Source organism: Somniosus microcephalus, chromosome 16 (assembly GCF_052327205.1).
Source record: "Somniosus microcephalus isolate GS21.2 chromosome 16, FLI_Smic_1.0, whole genome shotgun sequence".
In the NCBI taxonomy this organism is placed as follows: domain Eukaryota; kingdom Metazoa; phylum Chordata; class Chondrichthyes; order Squaliformes; family Somniosidae; genus Somniosus; species Somniosus microcephalus.
The window spans coordinates 16,798,255-16,821,566 of NC_141002.1; the positions used below are offsets into that span (position 1 = coordinate 16,798,255).

At 47.1% G+C, this 23,312-nt stretch overlaps 1 protein-coding gene and 2 long non-coding RNA genes across 4 annotated transcripts in view; 2 read left to right on the plus strand and 1 right to left on the minus strand.

The window, feature by feature from the left end:
• LOC147105988 (uncharacterized) overlaps positions 1–18,732 on the plus strand; it is a 310,673-nt gene extending 291,941 nt beyond the window's left edge. Inside the window, exon 3 of the long non-coding RNA XR_015081310.1 lies at positions 18,458–18,732. This is a non-coding gene — a long non-coding RNA (uncharacterized LOC147105988). The remainder of the gene's footprint in view (positions 1–18,457) is intronic.
• Positions 1–23,312, minus strand: part of tbxas1 (thromboxane A synthase 1 (platelet)) — a 315,721-nt gene that overhangs the window by 273,157 nt on the left and 19,252 nt on the right. For both annotated transcript variants that reach the window (XM_086008606.1, XM_086008607.1), the window contains exon 2: positions 8,534–8,672. In XM_086008606.1, the coding sequence (XP_085864732.1) occupies positions 8,534–8,640 (107 nt within the window). In that variant the 5' untranslated portion in view covers positions 8,641–8,672. The remainder of the gene's footprint in view (positions 1–8,533; positions 8,673–23,312) is intronic.
• On the plus strand, positions 10,312–16,045 carry LOC147105990 (uncharacterized). The gene is made up of 2 exons (XR_015081311.1): positions 10,312–12,373; positions 15,846–16,045. It is a non-coding gene; the product is annotated as an uncharacterized LOC147105990 (long non-coding RNA).

Here is a 23,312-nt window from a genome sequence, read left to right on the forward strand (position 1 = left end):
CCAGGGCAGGGGAGGCTCGGGCTTCCTTGTGGGGCAGAGGTGCTCCTCCAGGCAGTACAACATACCTACTCTGCTGGCTCCTGTTCGCAGGCGGTTTGGCCTGGCGGGGAAACCGCGAGGGATTAATATTGCAATTGGGTCCCGATGACGTCGTCAGGATCCGATCAGATACTTAAACAAGGACCCTGCAGTCGGCAGGATATAGGCGGGAGGCCAGTGGGTAAGTCTCCTAGTCCATTTTAACTACCCCCTCTGGAGCTCCGCTCCAGGGCCATGAGCACGTAATCTAGGCTGGCACATTGGTGCAGTACTGAGGGGGTGCTGCCGTCTTTCGGCTGAGATGTTAAACTGAGGCCCCGTCTGCCCTCCCAGGTGGACGTAAAAGATCCCACAGCATTTTGTGAAGAAGAGCGGGGGAGTGCTCCACGGTGTCCTGGCCAATATTTATCTCTCAACCAGTATCATTAAAATCGATTATCTGGTCATTATCACATTGCTGTTTGTGGGACCTTGCTGTGCGTAAATTGGCTGCTGCAGTTTCTCATGTTACAACAGTGACTACACTTCAAAAATACTTCATTGGCTATAAATCGCTATGGGATGTCCTGAGGTCAGGAAAGGCGCTATATAAATACAAGTCTTTCGTTCTTTCTTTTGCTCTCGCTCTCTCTCTTTCAGACTTATAAAAGTGGCATTCCAAAGCGCAAAAGGCAAACACCAGATTGGCCTTGCATGCGATTACGATCAGCAACTGTGTAAGGGTTGGGTAAAGCACCAGTCGCTTTAAAAATCAGTCTGTTTGAACATGTACTTTGGAGTACTGGAAAGAGGTTTCTGCACATCCCGCAGCAGCTCAAATGAGAAACATTTTTTGTCAGATAAAGACAGTCTAGGGTTATCCAGGCTGTAGGACTATGCCAGTAAGTTATACTGGTTCAGGGGTCACAGTAATGTTAGGAACAGATGGCATGGGGAGCGGAATATTCGATCACTGATTAGAGCTAGTTGTTATTCCAGATGCCGTTGTTTTTCGAAAGTTGACCTAATATATATTCAAGAACTGATTGTAGAGCTTTTCGTTCCCCTCCCCCACATGTTCAAGCTCATCATTTGAACTCAAAATTTGAGCACAATTTTCCCACAAGCAGTAATTGAGGACATCTGGTAGCTTGTCAGGTTTCAGTTGGTGGGGGCGGGGGGCGAGGGGGTGATGAAATATTGATTCCAAATCACCTGCTTTTACAACATGCATCCTTGATAAACAATTCTGAAATGCCAAGTTTCGCATTTTTATTCGTTGCAGTAATTTTTGTTGGTGTTTGTCCCTTGGCACCCAGCACCTGCTCATATAGGCGAGGCTGGATTCTAGGCCCTTCCATATCTCTCAGCCGGCTGTGTGTTGAATGGGTGGAAGTCCAGTCAGCACACGAGATGTTTTCAGCAGAGCGGACGATTAGCTGATTTTTGCCTTCTTCAAAGCCAGTGTTTCTTTCCTTAGTGCTGCTATTTAATGTCGGGACAACAGAATTAAAACATGAGGCATTAAATTCATTATCCACGACTCTTCCTTTGCCTACTAAGCATGGCACATCTGTTAAGAAACTGCAATCCAAACCATCGTTCCAGCTGCTCAGTGTGCAAGTTGGAGAAAGTCACCACATGTATTAGTTAAGGCTCAGGTTCAATACCCAGCCTGTGCGGAGTTAACTAGGGCAGAAGGCAGGGCGCTCCCCATCACTATCCAGTGCCCCCACACTGGAAGGCACACACGCACATCATTTAGCCACAGGTCTTGGCTCAGCTCTGAGCCTCTCCGTAGTAGAATAGCCTGTCAACACTCACTGTCGAGGCTCATGAAGACTGGGTGAGGTTCAGGCTCCTGTGAAAACATAGTCAGCACTTTCAGGAGAGGAGTGGTGGGGAGCTAGAGTTCTCAAAGTAGTCTCTCGACAGCCATTTAGAAAAATAGTAACATTAGGAACAGGTGTAGGCCATTCAGCCCCTCGAGCCTACCCTGCCGTTCAATTAGATCATTGCTGATCTGCGCCTCAACTCCATTTACCTGCATTTCCTCCATATCTCTTGATATCATTATCTAATAAAAATCTCTCAATCTCAGTCTTGAAAGCTCCAATTGACCCCCAGCATCCCCAGCCTTTTGGGGGAGAGCGTTCCAGATTTCCGCTAGCCTTTGCGTAAAAAAAGTGCTTCCTGATTTCCCTCCTGAACGGCCTGGCTCTAATTTTAAGATTATGGCCCCTTGTTCTGGATTCCCCCACCACAGGAAATAGTTTCTCTGTATCAACCCTAGCGAATCTTTTTAATCATTTTAAACACCTCGATCAGATCACCCCTCGATCTTCTGTTCTCAATTTGTCCATTTAAATTTGTCCTGTTCTTTCACAGCAGTCAAATGGAATAAACATATGGATCATACCCTTCACTAGACTGTATGAAGCAGATGTTTATAAATAGTATGATTAAGACTGATCAGAACCCAAGGTACTGAGCTGCTTCCTGAATGACTGCTCTTCCTGAGCAATATTCTGGCTCCCGTGACAATTGTTGCTATTTTTGGTTATCCACTCTCTTCGCTATCATCTTTTGATGCCAAAGCAGAGGCACCGACATCAGCAGCAGTACATTCAGCTTGGAGCCCTCTCTTCCTGTGTGGAGGATTCATTTTGAATAGTCGTGTCGATGCCTCTGTTGCAGCAGATGTTCTGTTCCATTTGATCTCAAAGCAGTCGCAAAATATATAATCAGCGATTTGCTGCATGAAGTACATTCAGGTCTGTTATGTCAGACCAACCTCTCCAAAGCCAGGTCGCCGACAGGAGTTTGCAAAAAAAAAGGTTGTTTATTTCTTTCCAAAGGACAAATTCAGAACAGGGGGAGAAACCACTGAAATCTAACAGTGGGCAACACACCACGACTGGTATTCCAGCTGGGAGCTGGCACCTTAAAGGGAGCGGAGAAAAGGAGAGGTTTCATTTTCCTTGCGCTTCTCATTTTATTTCTATTTCCCAGTTGGTGGGTTTTGTTTACTCTGGTTGTACCTTGCGTTCAGTTTCTGTCACATGCTTGAGCTCAGAACTTCAGTGAGAATGTTGTAAATATTTTTGGCTGAAGTGCTGGTGCAGTTTGTGCTTCCTTCGTCTCCCCTGTGTATTTTCATCACCATGGAAATATATCAACACACTTATTTGTGTATTTCCAGAGGTAGTTTGTCTTGCAGTTTCAAAAGGTTACCTCTTAGACCTACTTCTTTCGTGTAGCACGTTCTGACCACATTTTGTTTCACAAGTCTGGGACATGTTTCCCCAATGATTGCAGAGTTACAGAGGGGAGGGGGAGGAGGAGAATACTGTTGCAGATGGATAGCAGACTGCTAGATACTTTCTGGGACTTGCGATGACTTTCCCTGTGGCAGACAGCAGGGAAACTCCTCTGTAATTACCGCAATCGGACTTGTCACCTTTCTTGAAGATGGTCACAATTACGGCGTCTCCGAGATCCCCTGGCATGCTCTCCTCCTTCCAGATAAGAGAAATTAGTTCATGAATTCGCGCCAGTAGTGCTTCTCTGCCTTGGACAACGTGGACCACTTTCCATACCTCGGGAGCCTACTGTCAACAAGGGCAGATGTCGATGACGAAGTCCAACACCGCCTTCAGTGTGCCAGTGCAGCCTTCGGTCGCCTGAGGAAGAGTGTGTTTGAAGACCAGGACCTCAAACCCGGCACCAAGCTCATGGTCTACAGAGCAATATGCCTCCTGTATGCCTCAGAGACATGGACCATGTACAGCAGGCACCTCAAAGCACTGGGGAGGTACCACCAATGCTGCCTCCGTAAGATCCTGCAAATCCATTGGCAGGATAGGCGCACCAATGTCAGTGTTCTCGCTCAGGCCAACATCCCCAGCAACGAAGCTTTGACCACGCTCGATCAGCTCCGATGGACGGGTCACATCGTCCGCATGTCCGATACGAGACTCCCAAAACAAGCGCTCTACTCGGAGCTCCGACACGGCAAGTGAGCCCCAGGTAGGCAGAGGAATCGCTTCAAGGACACCCTCAAAGCCTCCTTGAAAAAGTGCAACATCCCCACCAACACCTGGGAATCCTTGGCCCAAGACCGTACAAAGTGGAGGAGAGGCATCCGGGAAGGCGCCGAATACCTCGCGTCTCTTCCCCAGGTGCAAGCGGAAGCCAAGCGCAAACAGCGGAAGGAGCGCACGTCAACCCAAGCACCCCACCCACCCGCCCCTTCAACCACCGTCTGCCCCACCTGTGACAGAGACTGTAGGTCCCACATTGGATTCATCAGTCACCTGAGAACTCATTTTTAACGTGGAAGCAAATCATCCTCGGTTCCGAGGGACTGCCTAAGACGACGACTTTCTGGGACTGAGAGCTGGTTTGGAGAAGATCCAATTGAACCTGCAACTTGTGAGCCAAGTCAGAGAACAAAGATAAGTCAAGCTCTCCTAAAGAGTCAGAAAACAAGCTTACAGTGTCTATACCAACACAATTGGGCAGAATGACTGTGCTGAAGAAATAGTCTGATTTGTCACCACTTCATTGTTTTAAATAAGTGGGAACTTCAATCTGTTAGGAGTACTGGGGGGTAAATTGAATAGCCCCCAAAAACAGGTGCAGGGATCGCAATGTGCAATTACCCCGTTCAATGTAATCCAGGCAGCACATCATCTTCGTGCTGCCTGCTCATTATATTGATTGCTGGGAGCAGCCAGTGCTAACCACGCTGTTCATTGGCTGCATGCATCAGCAGGGGGCCCAATATTGTTACTTGCTAACACTACTTAAAGCTAGTCTGCACGGCTTAAAGATAGCCTGCACCTCTTAACGGGAAGGTGTATTGTGGCTGCTGGAGGTGCTGACATAATTCGGAATAGTGCTGTTCAACAAAGAACAATGGCTGACCATCGGAGAGAGCGTGCATCAAGGTTTTCCGACACTGCACTGGAGGTCTTGTTGGAGGAGGTGGAAAGACACATGAGAGATGTCCTGTATCTGCAGTGGGGCAGGATGCCCTCCAGACACACAGTGAGAAGGCAGTGGGAGCAGATAGCCGCGGAGGTTAATGCCAGGAGCGCAGCCCCAAGGACCTGGATGCAGTGTCACAAGAAGTTTAATGACCTCACACGAGTGGTCAAGGTCAGTGAATGCACCTTCAAATGCCATATCCTACCAACTGCACCACTAGTCTCAGCCATTGCTCAATTCACCATACCCCCATCACTCACCTACCCATAATCTCTATCAATCAGGACTCACAAGGAAATGTGGGACCAGAATCTAGACTGACACTTCAACGCAGTGCTACATTAATGGAAATGCTGTCTTTCGGAAGAGATATTGAACCAATGCTCCGCTTACTGTTGAAGTGAATGTTGAAAATCTTCGAAGAAGAGCAGTGAGTGCCCCCTGAATTCTGGATAAGATTCTTTTTTTTTTTTTATTCGCTTATGGGATCTGGGTGTCGCTGACAAGGCCAGCATTTATTGCCCATCCCTAGTTGCCCTTGAGAAGGTGGTGGTGAGCCATCTTCTTGAACCGCTGCAGTCCGTGTGGTGAAGGTACTCCCACAGTGCTGTTAGGTGGGGAGTTCCAGATACACTTCTAAGTCAGGATGGTGTGTGACTTGGAGGGGAACTTGGAGGTGGTGGTGTTTCCATGCGCCTGCTGCCCTTGTCCTTCTATTTGGAAGAGGTTGCAGGTTTGGGAGTCGCTGCTGAAGAAGCCTTGTCGAGTTGCTGCAGTGTATCTTGTAGATGGTACACACTGCAGCCACGGTACGCCGGTGGTGGAGGGAGTGAATGTTTAAGGTGGTGGATGGGGTGCCAATCAAGCGGGCTGCTTTGTCCTGGATGGAGTCGAGCTTCTTAAGTGTTGTTGGAGCTGCACTCATCCAGGCAAGTGGAGAGTATTCCATCACACATCTTACTTGTGCCTTGTAGATGGTGGAAAGGCTTTGGGGAGTCAGGAGGTGAGACACTCGCCGCAGAATACCTAGCCTCTGACCTGCTCTTATTGCCATAGTATTTATGTGGCTGGTCCAGTTAGGTTTCTGGTCAATGGTGACCCCCAGGATGTTGATGGTGGGGAATTTGGCGATGGTAATGCCGTTGAATGTCAAGGGGAGGTGGTTAGACTTCCCTCAACCAACACCATCAAAGGCAAACTCTCAACTAAGGGCCTGCCTTCATTATCCAAGTGGGGGCGTGGGGGTGGTGTGTGGGGGGGGGGGGGGGGAGGGGGTAAGAGAAAGAGTCTCCTCCAGACAGTTGAAGTTCCACTGTACTTTGTGTATCTGAAATAGTTTTGTAGAGAAACAGCCTGTTTCTGTTAGCCATGTAGGAAAATAAGTATCTCTTTCCCCCCCCCTTGTATTTCTTCAGTTTATTTGCCTTTCTGCAATAAGCTTGTCACAGTGCACCGAGAGAAGGATGGGGACAATTAAATGAGGTGTTTGTTATAAACCTCATCATCATAAAGAAACTACTCCTGAAATAACACTGGACGGCCAGCTGGTGGCGCTGTCCAAGGAGTATGAATACTCGGGCGGGGGCCCAGCTTGCCAGGGACATTTTGTAAAACAGGAACTAGTGAAGTACAACTAGACCTCCATGTTCTGAAACAAGTGGATTAAAGCCTTGCTTTATGCTCAAACCACGTGCGTAGTGAGTTTTATTACATCAGTGTTTTTATCTGAAATCTGTAAATACAGCAAAATCGCTGGTAACTTCAAAGTATCGAGGGAATTTTATATCCCATTTGAAAATTATATGAGGTTTTGATAAGAGTAAATAAGGAGAAATTGTTTCCACTGCCAGGATGGTCAGTAACCAGAGGACACAGATTTAAGATAATTGACAAAAGAACCAGAGGCGAGATGAGGAGACATTTTTTTACGCAGCGAGTTGTTATGATCTGGGATGCACTGCCTGAAAGGGTGGTGGAAGCAGATTCAGTAATAACTTTCAAAAGGGAATGGCCTCCTTCTACGCTCTCTGATTTATACTACAGCAGTCCCTTCGAGAGGCAATGCAATCCCAGGTGCTAATGTAAATTGCTGGTGCTGCTCAACATTGAAAGCTCAGGCTGTGGACAGACTCGTGTCTGGGAAAGCCCTCGGCCAGTACGACGAAGTCGTGAATGCGCACGTGCCATTTTTCTTGCGTTGCACTATACCCACCCTGTAATGTAAATGGGGGAACCCGGATAATATTACGGGAATGGAAGGAGTTTAGCACTGTGGAAAAAAAAAGAAAACTCTTGTACAGGGCCTTAGGTCTCCCAAAGCTCTTTACAGGCAATGAGTTGCTTTGAAGCAGAGTCACTGTTATTATGTAGGCAAATGCAGCAAAACATATGCACATAGCAAGATCCCACAAATAAATGCAATGAGATAAATGGCCAGGTATTGTTTTTGGTGGTATTGGTTGAAGGATAAATATTGACCAGGCCATCAGGACAACTCTCTCCTCCCGCTGAATAGTGCGTTGAGGTTTTTTATGCCCACAGAACAGGCATATGGGATCTCGGTTTAACGTGCCATCTGAAAGAAAGTGCCGCACACCCTCAGTACTGTACAGATGTGCCAGCCTAACCCTAACCCGGTCAACTGGATTTCCACGTACTAATGGGTGCAATGAGTTTTGATGTCATCCTGATGTCTAAAGATGCTCAGGCAATGTGGTGGTAAACTAGGTCGCTGCACCAACACACCATGTCAAAAAGTGTCCTGGGGCCGGTTCATACCCAAGGTTCTACAGATAGTGAGATCCTAATCTCAGCCCCTGTTCTCAGGTAAGAAATGCAGAATGGAGGTGCAGCATTTCCTAACAGGAGGGGAGGAGAGCATCGAGTCTTACGGGACGCTTCGGTCTGCCTCTTCATGGTACTCACACAGTGCCTTGGGGGGGCGGGGGGGGGGCGGGCTAGAAGATAGCAAATAAAATAAATGAGCAAATAGCCAACAGGGTAAAAACAGTGGGTAATAATGTAGAGGTGTCATTACGCCGCAAAAACTGGCGTGAGACCAGTGCCCGTACAGTTAGATTTCAGGCACCAGATCAAAGTTCTACTGCCGATTGTGCCTCGCACTCTGCCCAGCAACACACTGTGCTGGTGCACAAGTTCACATGTGCAGAGCTCCACTCGCTAGTAGGACTGTGACTCTCTGCCATTATTAAAAAGTGAATTTTGTGCGGGAACACAGTCCTACACAAGAAGATCTCAGGCATCCACCTGGGGAGATTTTCTAAACTTGGTTTCACATCAGACTGCACCCACCTTTCAAAAAGCACGAGACTACCTGCACAGGTGGGCTCGCACTTTGTGGCTTCAGTGTACTTGAGAGTTAGATGGCCGACCAGATTCTAGAATGATACTGACGCTTTTTGCCGCACATCCAAAGCTAATTCTTATGGGCAAGAAAGCAATAGTGTACTTTTAAACCATCGTTTTTGTAAAGTAAAATGGAGGAGACATTCAGTCTACTTACCAGTACAGAAGGCCAAGGAAGAGCACAAACAGTCCAACAGAAACCGTCGTCCCAGTGAGCTCGATCGAGGCAGCCTGGAACCTCACAAGGTCTACCACAGATTCCATCTTCAGTGTTTCCGTCTGAATCCTGCACAATACTGAAGGAACAGGAGTAATGAATCTCACCACACGCTGGACTGTTTGAGCAATTTGCAGCAAGGCGTTTTCTTTGGCATGCAAGTCAATTGGCCAGGAGAGTAAACAGGCACAGTATTGTTTACCAACTAACTATGCAGAACAGATTCGACAAAATTGCTCCTGTTCAGAAAGGGAGGTTATTTTTTTTCAACCCTCATCCCTAAAGGAAACAATTCTCCTTCGTGTATTCCACAGGCAGAAAGGTGCAGTCCAGGCATGATCAATGTTCATACGTGGACAATTATTTTATTGGAGCAGGTGCAGAGGAGATTTACCAGTGATGAGGGACTTCAGTTATGTGGAGAGACTAGAGAAGCTAGGATTGTTCTCCTTAGAGCAGAGGAGGTATGGGGAGATTTAACAGAGGTGTTCAACATTATATGGGGTTTTGATAGAATAAAAAAGGAGGAACTATGTCCACTGACAGGACGGCCGGTAACCAGAGGACACAAATTTAAGATAATTGGCAAAAGAAACAGAGGCGAGATGAGGAGAATTATTTTTACACAGCGAGTTGTTATGATCTGAAATGCACTGCCTGAAAGGGTGGTGGAAGCAGATTCAGTAGTAATTTTCAAAAGGGAGCTGGATATATACTTAAAAAGGAACTATTTGCAGGGGAGTGGGACTAATTGGTTAGGTCTTTCAAAGAGCCAGAACAAGCACGGTGGGCCGAATGGCCTCTTTCTGTGCTGTATGATTCCATGATTCTATTCCATGTGAGCTTAAGACTGGCATCACAGTTGAGCCAATGCAGTGATCAGAAAGATGTAATGGGTAGAATTATGCATCACATCTCAACTGTGACAGTGAATATGAGCTTATGCCATTCTAATGACTGAATTGATGAATGGAAAGAAAGAATTTTAGATGGCTGTTTAACGTTGCAGTTTTTTTCTCATTAGAAATACACTCGGCAGAGTGAATCTCTTGGGAATAAACTACCAAGTCCTTCTTGATAAACCTACAGTATGGCCAGTTGGTAGCACAGGCCAGTGACCCCAGGTTCAATTCCGCATTAGTTATGATGTTAAAATGGGCCTTAGCACCCTTAGGCAAGGGAGAGAGGAAAAAAATCAAGCAAGGGTTCCTGCTCTTGCACACTATCCAGTAGGCGGCAGATAAGAAATAATAGGCCAGAAATTCGGGTCCACCGGGTGAGTACGCGCTGGGTACTCACGCGTAGGCCCAACGAAAGTGCCGGTTTCGTGCATGCACTGCGCATGCGCGGGAACCCCGGAACTTCCGTTCCCTTAAAGGAAGGGGATCACAGGTCGAACGCGTGCGCTGGAGAGGCAGCACATATGCCTGGAACTTCCGCTTTTTTCCAGGTTTTTCCGGGAGGGCAAGTCTCCAGCAGCTATGCTTTTAAAAAGCAGTCGCAAGGCCTGCTTTTAACAAGGTAAGTGGTGAATTAAGTAAAATTAAAACATTTTTTCCACAGGTTTATTATTTTTAAACACTTTAAAGAAAGGTAAGTTGATTTTTAGCCCCGTTAGAAACTGTAATTAATTTTTTTCAAAACTTTAAATTGTTTAAAATAGTTATTTTATGTAATTTATAGTTATTTTAAAAATGTGATTTTTTTTTTTTATGTATTTGAAGCTTGTTATGTTTTGGGCCGAACTGTATTCATAGATTTGACAGGTCTTCCTGTCAAATCTATGAATAGAGATTCCCTGCTCCGATTGGCTCTCCATGGCCCACGTGATCCCAGGGGACGCATCGAACTAACTGCGCCCCTGGGATACGCAAGCACTGCACGCCGGCAGTTGGCGCAGGCCCAGGATCGGAATCCCACGCCGGCCCACAGCACAACGGCCGGCGCGCAAGGTAACTGCAGGTCGGGGGCTTGCACCCGCGGGAAGCCTCCGACCCGAATTTCTGGCCCAATACCCTGTATGATTGAATAGCCTGCCAACATACGTTGTCTCGTTATACACATCAAATTCACACATCGTACAAGGTACAAGAGGGTGTCCAGCATGGGTGGAGCCACACCCTAGCATCGGTTACCACTAGGGTTGCCAACTCTGCTTGGACATATTCCTGGAAATTTCATCACATGACCTTCTGCCTACAACCACCCCGCCCCCACACTCTCACCATTGGTCACCCAACATGTCCATTGTCATGGTGCACCACCTTCCTATACCAATTGGAACTTTAATAGACTCTCCATTAACCAAATGGATGATTCTTGACTGTCAGTCAAACAGCTTTTTCCACCCCATGTCCAATATTTTTATAACTAGTAAACAGAAGTGTTCAAAGAAATCTTTTTTAAAACATGATTTTTTTTATGCCCCTATGATTTTTCTCCCAGTTTGCTGGCAGCAGTGTCCTGGAGATTAGTCCTGACGAAGGGTTTCGACCTGAAACGTTGACTCTATTTCTCTCTCCACTGATGTTGCCTGGCCTGCTGAGTTTTTCCAGCATTTTCTGTTGTTATCCTGGAGATTAGTCTTTAGTTCCTGGAGACTCCTGGGCAATCCTGGAGGGTTGGCGACCCAAGTCACCACCTTCAGCAGAGGAGAACAAAAATCTACCCACAGTAGTAATATTCATTATGTTCTTTGAACGTTGTCATGCATCATAGCCAAGGAGGGTAACTATAGTCAGCATCCACACCCACAGCTATTGCCAGCACAGGCCAAAATCAGAATAAACCTCCACATCCAATTCCTCAACCTCCGTTGATCTGTGTTATTTTGCTGAACTTTGCTCTAAATCCAACTCAGTCATCAATCAATCGCAGCTGGGACGGAGTGATCGGGTATTTACTGAGCTACGAAAAATGCACAGAGGAATCCATGACCGTTTGACTTTGACCCTAGCACTTAACGGCAGCCTGAAAAATTAACTTGCAGGCTTTATTTTGCTTGCTCCACTGGGCCAGGCGTTAAGACAAGTCTGCCTGTGCAGATGGATGTTAATGATCCCGTAACAATATATAGAAGAGCAGGGAGTTCTTCTGGTGTCCTTACCTCAGTCTATAAACAGACCACGGTACTGGTCGTTCACCTCATGGCTGTTTGTGGGACGTTGCTGGCACAAAATAGCTGCTGTGGCGGTACCACTGGTTGTCCCTTACATTGAGATACATAATTCCCTTTAACTTACCTTTAAATGTATCTGTTACTGCACTCAGGCTTCATTCCTGTACTCTGCGTGATGACATCATGACGTCAGAGCTTGGAACCTTCTGGCAGTAGAGCTCGGAACCTTCTGGCAGTTGAGCTCGGAACCTGCTGGCAGTTGAGCTCGGAAACTTCTAGTTAGTCCTCGTGGCGTCCCCGCTGGGGAAAGACCTACACCACGGTGCTCCTACAGTCAGCCATCTTACCTGCTACCTTACTTGTTGTATTTAACCTGTTCCTGTAAATAAACAACTTATTTATAGTTCGTCGAAGTCGAACTCGATTATTTAGTGCCGATGCACACGAATTGCTACATTGGTGACCCAACGACGTGAGTACCGGAGCTCATCAATTCCAACACTACAATTGATGACCCCGTATCCGTGAACGATTTTCACGGTAGCAACGCGTAGCCTGAACCTCGTCTTCCCACAAGACGACCGACGCACAACCATGGAATAGCAACCGCCTAACACCGATTCCTCCAAAGGCGACCCCGTCTTTGCGAACGTATTCGCAAGGTAAGTGCAGCCTGGAGCAGATCCCGTTTGACGCGGGCAAAACTCAACCGGACCCCGTTTTTTTGTGAGCAATTTTCACAAAAGAAGCACGCCATGGAAGCACCAGCCGTTTTGCTGTCGCTACCGCAATCCAGGGAGCCACAGTCTCCCTCGTGCTTTATAAAGGTAGAAGCCCCGTTCGACGAGAACATCGATGCGGCGCCGACCACGCACTTGCTTACGGTCCCCGTACTCGTCTTTCCTACCGCCACACGAATCGTCCGCCTCTACGTCCAAAGCAACAGCAAGTATACATCTCTCCAAGCGCGGGGTAAAGCATGTTCGGGCCCACAAAATCGGAGCGCGCCCTGCGGGAATACCACGAGGACTCACCCCCCACGAAACACGAGGACGCACTCCTCGCGCACGAGGTCCCATCCCTCGCGAACCACGAGGACCTATCCCTCGTGAAAGACGACGACTCCTTCTCCGCCGACGACGCACCAGCCCTTCAGCCTGCTGGTTGTGTTACCTACTACACGATTCGGCATGAACAAAAAGTGTGCCGCCCTCCCGGCTGTTTTCTCCTAAATCTACAACAAGCAGTTTACCCCTCCCGAAAGCAACAACAACCTGGACAGTTGCCGCCCTTTCTCCAGTTTTCCCTTTAACAAACGCAAACGTCTACTGAAGCTGCACACATAGAGGATGGGTCCAACGGGCATCCTGCGGCCGCGATCAGCCACGTGAAAGTTGCTGGCCTCACCGATCACTGGTCAACGCAGTAACTCTTCACCCTCTGTTGTGTTAACGTCGTAGCACTATGGCACGCACCGTTCCGTGTGTTCCAGCCTCCTGAAGGTTTCGCTTACCTGTCGGCGAGTTCACCGACCTCGCCTGTCAAGTCCTTCTGGATCGCTCGTTTGGCGTTCCTGCAGATTTCGTCAGAACAAGGACTTGTTCCAACATCAACAGAGTCATCACCCGCGTCCGCCCGACCTGCCTGTCACTCTGACAAGGCCTGCTGTTTCGCATGTTTCCCTGTTCCTTCGCCTGACGGATACGTTTTATTCACCACGACGTGCGTAAGGATCAGCTTACATAGAAACATAGAAGATAGGAGCAGGAGTAGGCCATTCGGCCCTTCGAACCTGCTCCGCCATTCAATGAGATCATGGCTGATCATCCAAATTCAGTACCCTGTCCCTGCCTTCTCCCCATATCCCTTGATCCCTTTAGCCTTAAGAAATATATCCAACTCTTTCTTGAATATACTTAATGAACTGGCCTCCACCGCCCTCTGTAGCAGAGAATTCCACAGGTTCACCACACTCTGGGTGAAGAAATTCCTCCTCATTTCAGTCCTAAATGGCTTACCCCTTATCCTTAGACTATGACCCCTGGTTCTGGACTCCCCGGCCATCAAAACATCCTTTCTGCATCTAGTCTGTCCAGACCTGACAGAATTTTATAGTTATCGATGAGATCCCCTCTCAATCTTCTAAACTCCAGTGAGTATAAGCCCAATTGACACAATCTCTCCTCGTACGTCATTCCTGCCATCCCAGGTATCAGCCTGGTGAATCTTCGCTGCACTCCCTCCATGGCAAGAACATCCTTCCTCAGTTAAGGTGACCAAAACTGCACACAATACTCAAGGTGCGGTCTCACCAAGGCTCTGTACAACTGCAGCAAGACATCCTTGTTCTTGTACTCGAACCCTCTTGCTACGAAGGCCAACATACCATTTGCCTTCTTAACCGCCTGCTGCACATGCATGCTTACCTTCAGCGACTGGTGCACAACACCCAGGTCTCTTTGCACTTCCCCTTCTCCCAATCTATTGCCATTCAAATAATAATCTGCCTTCCTGTTTTTGCCACCAAAGTGGATAACCTCACATTTATCCACATTATAGTGCATTTGCCATGTTTCTGCCCAATCACCCAACCTGTCCAAATCGTACTGGAGTTTCATGACATCCTCCTCACAGCATACCCTCCCACCCAGCTTTGTGTCGTCTGCAAATTTGGAGATATTACATCCAATTCCCTCGTCCAGATCATTAATATATATTGTGAACAGCTGGGGTCCTAGGACCGATCCTTGCGGTACCCCACTAGTCACTGCCTGCCACTCGGAAAACGACCCGTTTATTCCAACTCTTTGCTTTCTGTCCGCCAACCAGTTCTCTATCCAAGTCAATACCTTGCCCCCAATCCCATGTGCCTTAATTTTGTACGCTAACCTCTTATGCGGGACCTTATCGAAAGCCTTCTGAAAGTCCAAATCCACCACATCCACTGGTTCTCCCTTGTCTATTTTACCAGTTACATCCTCAAAAAATTCCAGTAGATTAGTCAAGCATGATTTACCTTTTGTAAATCCATGTTGACTTTGTCCGATCCTGTCACTGCTTTCCAAGTGCTCTGCTATTACATCTTTTATAATGGACTCTAGCATTTTCCCCACTACCGATGTCAGGCTTACCGGTCTATAATTCCCCGCTTTTTCTCTGCCACCTTTTTTGAATAGTGGGGTAACATTAGCTACCCTCCAATCCATGGGTACTGTTCCAGAGTCTATTGAGTTCTGGAAGATGACCAGCAATGCATCTACTATTTCTAGGGCCACTTCCTTAAGTACCCTGGGATGTAGATTAGCAGGCCCTGGGGATTTATCGGCATTCAGTCCCATCAATTTTCCTAACACCATTTCCCTACAAATACTGATATCTTTCAGTTCCACCCTTTCATCAGACCCTATGTTCCGCAGTATTTCTGGGAGGTTATTTATGTCCTCCTTTGTGAAGACAGAACCAAAATATGTATTTAGTTGGTCTGCCATTTCTTTGCTCCCCATTATAAATTACCCCGATTCTGACTGCAAGGGACCTACGCTTGACTTCACCAATCTTTTACTCTTTACATATCTATAAAAGCTTTTACAGTCAGTTTTTATGTTCCCTGCAAGCTTACTCTCATATTCTATTTTTCCTTTCTTAATTAATCCTTGTCCTCCTTTGTTGAATCCTAAACTGCACCCAATCCTCAGGATTATTGCTTTTTCTGGCCAATTTGTATGTCCTCTCCTTGGATCTTATGCTATCCCTAATTTCCCTTGTTAGCCACGGTTGAGTCACCTTTTTTGTTTTATTTTTATGCCAAACTGGGATGAACAACTTCTGTAGTTCATCTATTCGGTCTTTGAATGTTTGCCATTGCCTATCCACCGTCAACCCTTTGAGTGCCATTCCCCAATCAATCCTACCCAACTCGCTCCTCAGACCATCGTAGTTTCCTTTATTTAAATTGAGGACCCTAGTCGAGACAGCATGACCACCGAGACCACCAGCTCGTCAGACCACCTCATCCTTGGACTTTCGTTAAAGCGAATTCTGGGGGGGCCTATGTGGCGGTACCACCGATTGTCCCTTACATTGAGATATACATAATTCCCTTTAACTTATAAATGTATCTGTTACTGCACTCAGGCTTCATTCCTGTACTCTGCGTCATGACATCAGAGCTCGGAACCTGCTGGCAGTCGAGTTCGGAAACTTCTAGTTAGTCTTCGTGACGTCCCCGCTGGGGAAAGACCTACACCACGATGCTCCTACAGTCAGCCATCTTACCTGCTACCTTACCTGTTGTATTTAACCTGTTCCTGTAAATAAACAACTTATTTATAGTTCGTCGAAGTCGAACTTGATTATTTAGTGGCGATGCACACGAATCGCTACACTGCCATGTTTTCCAACATAACACAACTACATAACTTTATACTGTGCTTTCCCGCTATATATAAAAAGGGAATCCAATTGAGATCTGAAACGCAAAGCCTTTATTCAGCTAATTTGCTTAATTCCTTCAATCGAGAGCTAGACCTGTTCTGGCTGGAGCGGAGATCACCTTGTACAAAAGCTAGGTGCCTGGTAACATTAATCAGGCCCAGGGTGGTCTCCTGGACTAGTTTTGATCGTCTAAGGGAGTTGGATAGGATTTTCTCTGGAAATCTGAAAAACAAAAGCCCACAGAAAAATGCTGGAAACACTCAGCCAGTCAGGCAAAATTTTCCAGTTTCTTCCCACCCCCGCCCTGGGTTTTATGTTTCTTTGCCTCGCTCAGGAGATCACATGGTTTTGGGTTGGGTGGGGAGTGTCTGTATTGTGGTGCTGCAAGTATCACAACTGTGTGGGACAGGGTGGATGGACCAGTGGGTCTTTTCCTGCCCTTATTTTTCGTATGTTTGTATTCGTCCTGGAAATGCAGATTTGATCCATTGATCAGGACAGCTTTGAATAACATGAAAACAAACTGACCACCTTGTGAAGTCGCATCTGCAGAAGCGGCAGGGTGGTCTGCTCCCCTGGGGTTGACCTGCTTTTACCTTCCACCAGACTTGGAGCCTGCTCCATTTTGCCAGGTTTTCACGCTCCCCCTCTCTCCAACCCAGCTAACCTGCTTTAACTATTCACAGTCTTGAACCTCGTACATGTCTTTTATTTCTCTCATGGTGCCTCCTTTTGTCTTATGCTATCGTCACTTGTCAGTTAATCATCTCCTGTCCTCCACCTAATCACTTTACAGCTCGTTCTCTCTCTTTCCCCCCCCCACCCTTACCCTCGTTCTGTTCTTTCGTATAAGCTGCTCACGTGTAATATCTTCAGATCCTGGTGAAGGGGGTCAGAGAAGAATTTTCCGAAATGTTGATGTATTTTTTTCTTCACAGATGCTGCCTGACTTGCTGAGTGTTTCCAGTATTTTCTGTGGGTTTTTGTTTTTCTAGGTTTTCAGCATCTTCAGTATTTTAGGGTTTTTTAATATCAAAAGACGTGTTGGACCTTGTGTCAGCTGTGGCTCAGTGGGCAGCACCCTCGCCTCTGAGTTAGAAGGTTGTGGGTTCAAGACCCACTCCGGAGACTTGAGCACAAAAATCTAGGCTGACACCCCAGTGCAGTGCTGAGGGAGTGCTGCACTGTCGCAGGTGCCGTCTTTTGGATGAACCGAGGCCCCGTCTGCTCACCCAGGTGGGCGTAAAAGATCCCATGGCACTAATTCGAAGAACAGCAGGGGAGTTCTCCCCGGTGTCCTGGCCAATATTAATCCCTCAATCAACATCACGAAAACAGATTATTTGGTCATTATCACATTGCTGTTTGTGGGAGCTTGCTGTGCACAAACTGGCTGCCACGTTTCCTACATTACAACAGTGACCACACTCCAAAAAGTACTTAATTGGCTGTAAAGCGCTTTCGGACGTCCCAAGGTTGTGAAAGGCGCTATAGAAATGCAAGTCTATCTTTCAAGTCTCTACGGTTCGCTTCTCCCAGCTGATCCAACAGTTAGGACTGTTACAACATGCCTCTATGCCCTGGATTGGGGAAGGGAAAGTCAGCCAGGGTCCAATCGGCCGATCACCATCCAGTGACCTCTTGGAAGTGGGTGTCCGGTGAGGACAGGGTCATGATCGGCTGTGATGCCCTCTATAGTCAAAGAGTCTGTCATCAATCACTGTCAAGACTCACACATGAATAATGACCATTTGAGCAAGGTGCCAAAGAGCAGCCACCACATGTGGAACTGTACCCTTGCAACAGAGTTTACGAGAGTGGGTGGGGAGGGGGGCAAATTGGAGAGGAAATAAAAAGTAACAATTGTTTATCTCCACCAGAATATTTTAAGTGGGCAGGTATGATGGCAAATGAGAGAAAGAAGACAGTGAGTCAATGGGGAATTAACAGTCTGGTATGAAGGGTCACTTTTCTCTTGTTATATTTAAATACATTTAGTTATATTAGAGTATGGTTTTATTTGGAAGCTGTATTATATTCACTCAGCTATTTCAGATGTGACCATGTTCCAATCTACACCTCACATCTGCAGCACACTCTACGAGCTCCATGGACATTGCTATTTATAATAAATAGCATGCTTGCAGTCACCCGGCACCATATCAGGTTGAATTAGCTCAGAGCGCAACACACAATGAACTACTTTTGAAACACTATGGTTGCTATGTAGGCGAGTGCAGCAGCATTTCTGTGCCAGCGATGTCTCAGAAACAGTGAGGACATGAATAACCAGTTATTTTTTTTTGTTACAGATATTGATTGAGAGAAGAATGTTGACCGCGAACATGAACTCCCCGCTTTTCTTTGAGTAGTGCAATGGAATCTTTAACATTCACCAGAGCTGGCAGACTTAACTTCTCATCGAAAGAATGTCACCTCCGACAGCAATTCCTCAGTACTGCCCTGCAGCGTCGGACTAGAGTGGGGCTTGAACCTACAACCTTCTGACACACCTTCTGTTGCAAGGGTACAGCCACACTGCTATTTTGGGGGTGGAGTGCCCTCTGCTGTAATAAAAGAATCAGTAAATGAGGATTCCTATTCTCTTGATTTACTTTGAATCTGGGTTTTTCTCTAGATAGCTATTCAGTATTGGAATGGCAGCCAATAATGGGCGAGCAACCCAGAGGTTGAGAGTTCAAATCCCACCAGGGTAAATTGTGAAACTGAATTCAATAAATCTGGTTCTTTGTAGGCTGGAACCAGAAATAAATGACCACGAAAGCAGCCTAAATGTGACTCTACTCCCTACTGCTGGTTGACTCTTGATGCCCTCTGAAGTGGCCGAGCAAATCCCTTCAGTTGTACAAACAATCACAACTTGAAGGTCCGCCACCAACTTCTCAGGGCGACCAGGGACTAATAATAAATGCGGCCTTGAAAGTGTTTGACTGTATCCCAAGGTTTACTTTGAAATAATAATGCAGCTTTACTTTAGCTGCATCACTTTATAATTTTACACACTATCTGAAGCATTCGCACTGAAATTAGTTATTCACCCGTAATTGAAGACACTCATAAAACGGTGAAAATGGCTGTGCCACCCAGTAACGTCACATCTGCTGATCGCTGAGGCATAGGTGATATGTTAGCACAGAATTCGGATAGAGATGTGACGGTCAGGAACGGAACCATGGCAGAGCTCATGGAGGTTACAGTTTACAGTGATGAGCAGCACGTTCCTACGCAGTTTGCTGTGGCACACAGACTCGCATCCATGAGACCTTAGGGCAAGTTCCTTATCTCTGCGCTGCTGTTTGGTGAAGAGGAAAATTGGATGGGCCAGTTTCTAATGCTCTCCTGTCCGGCCTCCAATCTTCCACTCTCCATAAACTCTGCTGCACACATTCTAACTCGCACCAAGTCCCGCTGACCCATCAACCCTGAGCTTGCTGATCTACATTGGCTCCCAGTCTGGCAACATCTCAATTTTAGATTTCCAGTAATGCCAACCCCACCACCACCTCATAAATCATGAGAAAAACTCTGAAAAATCATGAGATTTAGTAAGAAATCATGAGTTGCTATTTTTTGATTTATAACATCAACAACTTGTATTTATATAGTGTTGAGATACCGCGGAAAACGTGGGAGTCGAGACCAGAGTTGCTGAAACACAACTGCTTTAATCAACCTCATGGCAAAGAGAAACTGGAAAAGCCCGCGCAACCACTTAAATACTCCCCAGACAGGAAGTGCTCCCGGCAGCCTGTCCCTGCAGGAAACAAGTTGCTGGAGGAAAGGGCCCCCGGCTGGGGGCGTCTGCTGCCGGCAGTGCGCCTGCGTAAACTGTCCGTGCCACCGTGAGCGGATTATGTCCAGTGGTGGCGTGTCGCCACAATAGCGCCTTTAATGTAGTAAAACGTCCCAAGGCGCTTCACAGGAGTGTTATAAGACAAAAAATTTGACACCGAGCCACATAAGGAGAAATTAGGGCAGATAACCAAAAGCTCGGTCAAAGAGGTAGGTTTTACGGAGCGTCTTAAAGGAGGAAAGAGAGGTGGCGAGGCGGAGAGGTTTAGGGAGGGAATTCCAGAGCTTAGGGGCTAGGCAACAGAAGGCGTGGCCACCAATGGTTGAGCGATTATAATCAGGGATGCTCAAGAGGGCAGAATTAGAGGAGCGCAGATATCTCAGGGGGGTTGTGGGGTTGAAGGAGATTACAGAGATAGGAAGGGGCGAGGCCTTGGAGGGATTTGAAAACAAGGATGAGAATTTTGAAATCGAGGCGCTGCTTAACCAGGAGCCAATGTAGGTCAGCGAGCACAATGTAGATGGGCAAACAGGACTTAGTGCGAGTTAGGACACGGGCAGCCGAGGTTTGGATGACCTCAAGTTTACGTAGGGTAGAATGTGGGACGCCAGCCAGGAGTGCGTTGGAATAGTCAAGTCTAGAGGTAACAAAGGCATGGATGAGGGTAGTGGCTTTTTTTTAATCATTAGTGGCTTTATTTAATCTCTAACAAGTTACAGCTCTTTACAAAAACTATATTAATGTATCTGAAAATGCTTTAAAAAAAATTATTAAAAATTCTACTCATCACCACCCTTCACCTGGTGCCCAACACAACCACCACGCAATACAGTCCCTGCAGCTGCCAACCAAAGGTTAGTTTTGGGGGAAAAAGATCAAAAATACTTTCCCATGGAGACAGGAGTCGCGATCACCCCTAGTGAACATTGATGTGATTGGTGATGTGAACACTTTTATCTTCCCTTCAGCGGAAAGGTAAGCCTACGGGTTCAGCAACATGCTTGTTGAATACTTCACCGCACGACACTTCCCTGTTCTTCCTGGAGTGGGATTAGGCTCGGTGGCTCCTGTTGGGAACACTGGCACAGTTTCAGGTGTAACCCTCCACCGCCCGCCTACTCACGGCACAGCTGCTGAGTGTTTCAGGGTTGTTTCCTCTCCCTCTGCTGTTTACCAGCCTGTCTGTGCAGACCCCAGTTTGAGAACCACTGGATTATTCTTCCATTATCCAAATAGATGGGAGGGCTGCTGTCATATCCAATTAGCAAATTACAACAAGTGCTCTGATTGACCTTGGGCAATGCTACATTACCGGATATTGGCAGATAAAGTCACTTCAGTTAACTGGGTGTGTGGACTTACATACAGGAATGATTTGTGTCACTGGACTCAAGAAAACCATCTTCTGCTGCCTAAAAACTTTAACACCCTCATCATCCTCCTCTTTCCTTTTCCCTCCTATCAATCGATCAGACTCCCCCCTTCGCTTTCTCTCTCTCCCTTGCCTCTGGTCTCGCTCCCCAACCCCTCCTTTCATTCTCTCTCCCTCACATCTATCCATCAATCGCTCTCCCCCCTCAGTCTTTTTCCCCACTACCTCTCAGTTTCTTTCTCTCATCTCTGTCTCCCCCCTTCCTTTTTTCCCTGTATCTCACTATCTCTTGCCCTCAGTGTTTACTCCTCTCTCTATCTGCCCGGTATCTCTCTCTTCCTCCCCCAATCTCTCCCACACCTCTCCCTCCGGCCACGTCAATTTTTTCCTTTCGCATCTCCATCCCTTTCTCTCCCCCCCCCTCCGCTGGTCTTTGTAGTGTATGTAACCTGTACCACCTTAAGAGGATACCTTAAGGTGATGGACTACTTTTTGATGGCTCCTGTACATTGTAGTACCGGTGGTGACCACACCGGTATATAAACCCTGTGGAGCAAAGTGTTCCAGTTCAGCCCTGACCCTCAGTTACTAAAGACCTGTTTAAGTATTTCTGTAGTCTGTGTCCAGTTATTCAGCATAACTACATTTGAAAGCACAGACTCAACAGTCTTGATCTCTTTCCTCCTCTCCTGAGTCTCATCCTTTCTCTCTGTAGCTCCATCTCTCTCTCCACCTCCATCTCTCTCCCATTCCTCTTTGTACCCCCATCTCTCTCTCATCGTCCTCCAAATCTCTCTGTGCCTCCATCTCTTTCGCCCTGTCACTCTTCCCCAATCTCTATCTCTCTAACTCCATCTTTCTCCCATTCCTCTCTGTATCCCATCTCCGTCACTCTCCACCATCTCTCCTCCCCTCACCCATGTCTCACCCTTTCCAGATCGCATTCACTGACTGTGCCGATTCATGCACAGCACACGTGAATGGTTCGAGAATGGAACTACATCTCCCAACATACCCAGCGAGTTGGACTCCTCCGCATAGTGTGTGGCGGAGCACACACTTTTGGTTTGCTCAGCATGTCAACAATATTGCAGACAAAGTTTTAAATCGTGAATTTTCTGAGGTGAATCGCGAGATCGCAAGTTGGGCTGAATTTTCAATAAAAATCACGTCTCTCGCGATGAAATCCTCATGTTCAAATCCCTCCATAACCTCGCCCCCTCCTTCTCTGTTAACTTCTCCAACCCTACAACCCTCCGAGATCTCTGCACTCCTCCAATTCTGGCCTCTTGTCCATCCCCTCCTCGATCCTTCGCTCCACCATTGGCAACATGTCTTCCACTGTCTAGGCCCGAAGCTCTGGAATTCCCTCCCTAAACCTCTTCACCTCTCTCTGCTCTTTTAAGACACTCCTTCTGTAGTGTATGTACCTTTAAGAGCCCCTGTGTACTGTAATACCGGTAGTGACCACTCGGGCATATAAGCCTGTATAGCGTCTTGTATCTTTTAGTTCACCTCCAGACTTTGTTCAGTAAACACCTGTTAAACCAACTCCTGCGTTCCTTGTCTCCATTAACACACGGATACAACAGTGGCGACGAATTGGAAACGGACTTACCTGCAATTCGGCAGCACCTCAAGGAGATCGATTCCTCAGACGAAGGTCGAAGAAAAAAAACCAACTGTGGTTTCACCAGCTAGCCGGGCTGGTGGCAGGTACTGCACTAATCCTTCCTGGGCGGCGGGCTGGGGCTCGATCGGGTGGCTCTGCAGCGGGGCCGAGCAGCGAGTCGGAAGGCGGAGGCAAACAGAGACGGAGGGTGGAGCACTCGGGAGACGGCCGGCGCTGCAAAGCAGGTCGGCGTTCGGACCAAGCAGAGGGAGGGAAAAGTCCCAGAGAGTCCAGCGGGAACAAGTCTCCAACTATTAAAAATATCTGTGTAAATAAAAACCGCGGAGAACAGCATTGTCAGCAGCGGGA